The 4429-nt window shown below is 45.4% G+C and overlaps 1 protein-coding gene across 1 annotated transcript; it reads left to right on the forward strand.

The window, feature by feature from the left end:
- The first annotated feature begins 3510 nt into the window (after positions 1–3510).
- Positions 3511–4098, forward strand: LOC146187260 (uncharacterized). Its single transcript, XM_084608185.1, has one exon. The coding sequence runs from the start codon at positions 3511–3513 to the stop codon at positions 4096–4098; it is 588 nt and encodes a 195-aa protein (XP_084464311.1).
- The last annotated feature ends 331 nt before the right edge of the window (positions 4099–4429 follow it).

The following is a 4429-nucleotide window of genomic DNA, read 5'->3' on the forward strand; positions in this document are numbered from 1 at the left end:
GGCGTTCTGTACAAAGAAATTTTAAGTTTTCCATTTTCCACCTGACACCGTGGTGTCGAGAAAAGTCGACTTTTGATTGCGATGACTGACAAGTGAATTTAATGCTAGTGTGATGATTATTAAGATGCGAGACAACCGACTGAAGAGATTTTGATCCATGCTGCCATATCATGAAACTATCGTCAATATAGCGAAGGTATTTAAGTGGCTTTTCCGGGAATAAATTTGGTACATTCTAGAACTCCCATGAATATATTCGCGTAAGTTGGCGCGAATGGAGTACTAATGCTGGTTCCAAATGATAGGATGAATCGAACTCGAAATAATTTAAAGTTAGGACTAGTTTAAGGAGCGAGAGATAAACTTCAGAGGCATGCGGATGGTGGTTGTTGATTAATACTTGGGAAAGGGCGTCGATACCTTCATTGATAGGAATATTAGTGTAGAGTGCCGCGACGTCAAGTGTGACAAGTATACAATCATCTGCAAGATTGGTGGTGGTATTAATACGCTCAATAATTCGGAGAAAGTGACGTGTGTACTGCACGAACAAAGGAAGCTGGGTTGGGAGATCTGCTAGGTGGTGATTTAGGAATATTGAGATGTTTTCTGTGGGCGTATTATTGTTAGAAACAATTGGTCGTCCTGATATGTATGTGGTAAACAATGCTTCTGCGGAAAATCGACCTGCTTGTTTGTTTGACGGCTGAAGAAATTTATAGTCCATCTCGGTAATTAGTTCCCTGGCTAAGAGATCTCTCATTTTATTCAGGATGACTTCACTGAACTGTTCTGTCGGATCGGTACCAACTCAAGCGGTCGGCAGGAGCTGCCAACTTGAGTCTCGTTTGACATGGGACGGTTATGTCAGACTCAGCTTGCTAGGACGCTGGCATTCACGTTACCCCTATAGGCCACTAAGTCACGTTCATAAGGCTTGGTTAAAGAGGGGTTTTATAAGTGGGCTGAGGAACATATATTAAGGAACACAAGAGCTCTGTATAAGACAATCAAAGATATCAATGGAAACTTCTGTGCTAAGCTGGGCATGATAAAGGACAAACGAGGCAAGGACCTCACTGAAGCCTCAGAGATAAAGAAGAGGTGGCAGGAATACACAGAAGAACTGTACAAGAAGGACCCGAATGTGCAAACCCAACATAAAACGGTTGTGATTACTGATCTCGAGCCGGGCATCCTGGAGAGTGAAGTTGAATGGGCCTTAGCCAGCCTTGCTAAGAACAAAGCTAGCGGAATTGATGGTATTCCAGCTTAGTGGCTTCAAAATCGAAACCATGACGCTGTTAACATTCTGTATGCATTATGTCAGAAGATTTGGACAACCCTGCAGTGGTCACAGGATTGGAGGAGGTCAGTTTACATCCCCATTCCGAAGAAAGGCAGTGCCAAAGATTGTCCCAACTACCGCACGATCGTGCTTATTTCGCATGCTAGCAAGGTGATGTTGAAAATCCTCCAAGGTAGGCTGCAGCAGTATGTGGATCGGGAGCTTCCGGACGTGCAAGTTGGGTTTCGCAAGGGCAGAGGAACTAGAGACCAAATTGCCAACCTCCGCTGGATCATGGAAAAAGCAAGCGAGTTCCAGAAACCCATCTACTTCTGCTTTATTGATTATGCGAAAGCGTTTGACTGCGTAGATCACAGCAGATTGTGGCAAGCTCTCCAAGAGATGGGAGTTCCAATTCACCTCATCTGTCTCCTCAGGAACCTGTATGAAGGACAAGAGGCCACAGTCAGAACTGGGCATGGTCTTACTGATTGGTTTCCGATTGAGAAAGGAGTGAGGCAAGGCTGCATACTGTCGCTCTGTCTATTTAACCTATATGCAGAGTGCATCATGAGGATGGCCGCTCTGGACGAGTCTTCAGCTGGAGTGAAGATTGCTGGAAAACGTATCAACAACCTTAGATATGCGGATGATACCACATTGATGGTAGAAAGTGAAGTGGAACTCAAGAGCCTTCTGATGCGCGTACAAGAAGAGAGTGAGAAGTTTGGGCTTAAACTGAACATTAAAAAAAACAAAGATCATGGCGTCTTATTCAGAAATGTGGCGCAACAAACAAAAACACAAGAGAAGATACACAACACACGCGCACACTACCAACTGTAATAAGAATCTGAAAACACTTCCTCTTCACCACTCCTCCTCTTCTACACTCAGGTACATCTCATCTTCCTCTTCTTCTCATCTTCCTCTTCTTTGCCAAGGGGATAGTGGCACTTTCTTCCTCGCAGACCATAAACATTGTCCAAACATGGCAGTGACCAATCTCATCTTCCTCTTCTTCTCTTCTTCCCCTTCTTTACCAAGGGGATAGTGGCACTTTCTTCCTCGCAGACCATAAACATCGTCCAAACATGACAGTCACAAATTCTACACTGTCTTGTTACTCCACACCTCTGCTTTGCCCAGTAACTCATACCACGCTGGACAAGCAAAACCACCACAAAGTCACATAGTCATACACTAAAAACCACCGCCACACATATACAGTAGGACATGTCCATCCACAGGTCATAACTTGCGTAGTCCCTATGTATTAAAAAACTTTAACCTGCCAACGTCTACGAAGCCACGAAGCCCATGTACTTGTGGTAAAAAGATTTTTAAACTACCATGGCCACAAAACGTAAGAGGAATCCAAGAATAACAGCTTTTGGCCAAGAATAACAGCTTGAGGCCCGATAATAATCTCGTTTTTTACTTTACTCAGGAGGATTGCTGCGGTGGTGGCGGAGAGCAGTTCGTGCCTTAATTGCTCCATTCAACTGGCTGCAGGTTGCAGATTACGAGACGGGCTTCAACTTCTCCTGGCATTCCCAGTAGGCCTGTGGGACCTGCTGCGATCTTCCTCCGACCTTTTCGACCACGGCCGCACGGCATTTCCTTTCCTCAAGCGACAGCCGCTGCTAGCGTCACCAGTCTACTATCACCGGAACAATTTGTGCCCCCCCCCCCCCCCTGTTACGCCCACTGCTCGCCACTTCGGCTGCGTGTGGCGGAGAGCAGTTCGTGCCTTAATTGCTCCATTCAACTGGCTGCAGGTTGGTGCCTTTGCATTTGTCTTCTCAGATCTGAGTCTCACCCTGCCGCCACCGTTGCCGAAAGTGCCTCGCATTGTGCTTTTCGTTTTTGTTTTCTCGGCCTATGTTAGATAAGACATGGACGGCCATGATAACACATGTGCGGCATGTTCGAAAGCAATTCCAGTCAAAGGTCGCGTAATGAATTGTTTTGAATGTGACAATGTGTTCCACATTGGAAAATGCTTTGGGGTGTCAGAGTCGACCGCTAAGGGGAAGGCTGAGGCTTTTTTGGAGGTTTGGAAATGTGGTACCTGCTATTCGTCGCGCCTGAGAGGGGCAGGAGGCAGCAAGGAAGGCGAGGAGAGCAATATACATGATATTCTTGGTGCTATTCTTGCAAGACTAGACAAACTTGAAAATCTTCCAGAAAAAGTGGACCATATTGACAAGTCAATCACCATGATGTCGGACAAGTACGATGAAGTATTAAAAACAATTGCCAGACATGATGCAGAAATCAAGGAACTTCGAAAGCGGGTTGTTGTCCTCGAGCGCTGCAATAACATTGAGGAAATGAAACAACTTAAGGCCACTGTGAACGATTTGGAGTGGAGGAGTAGGCGGCAGAATTTGGTATTCCATGGCATCTCAGAGTCGGATGACGAGGATTTGTTTGAAACAGTTAATGACATAGCCCGATCTGTTGAACTTCCTGAGCTGTGTGAAAGCGATGTGGATGCCGCACACAGACTTCCCGCGAAAGCAGGTAAAGTTCCAGGTGTGCTAGTTCGATTCGCATCCCAGAAACTCAGAGAACAGTGGTTTTCCAGGGGCAAACCACTCAGAACGTTTGACTCTGAGGTCTCAGCCACTGAAAATCTGACTCAGTTCAACAGGACGCTACTCGATATTGCCAAGAAATGGGCTGATGCGAATGCCTACAAGTACGTGTGGCACCGCAACAACAAAGTACTTGTACGAAAAGTGAGCGGTGAACTGGCACACGTGATTCGATGTGATGACGATTTGAGGAAGCTGCTGCAGTAAGCCACTGCTGTTCACTGAAACTTGCCCTTTAATATGGGGGATACTTTTGTCACTCCAAATTATGTGAATAATGATGTTCAAGGTCTGACTGATCATTTTTCAGTGTTAAGTTTGAATATTTAGTCTGTTCGCGATAAACATGATATCTTACGCGTATTTCTTGAAGAGTTTGAATTCTTGTTCTCTGTTGTAATGCTCAGTGAGACATGGATCAAGGATGAAGTTGACTGCTTTGACTTGGTCAACTATCAGTCATTTTTCCTCAATAGAACTAATAGAAGAGGTGGAGGCGTTTGTTTGTTCGTGCTTGATGGTGTGCAATGCGAAAGGG

This window comes from Amblyomma maculatum, chromosome 6 (genome assembly GCF_055883805.1).
Source record: "Amblyomma maculatum isolate TAMU_Amacu chromosome 6, ASM5588380v1, whole genome shotgun sequence".
Taxonomy (NCBI): Eukaryota; Metazoa; Arthropoda; class Arachnida; order Ixodida; family Ixodidae; genus Amblyomma; species Amblyomma maculatum.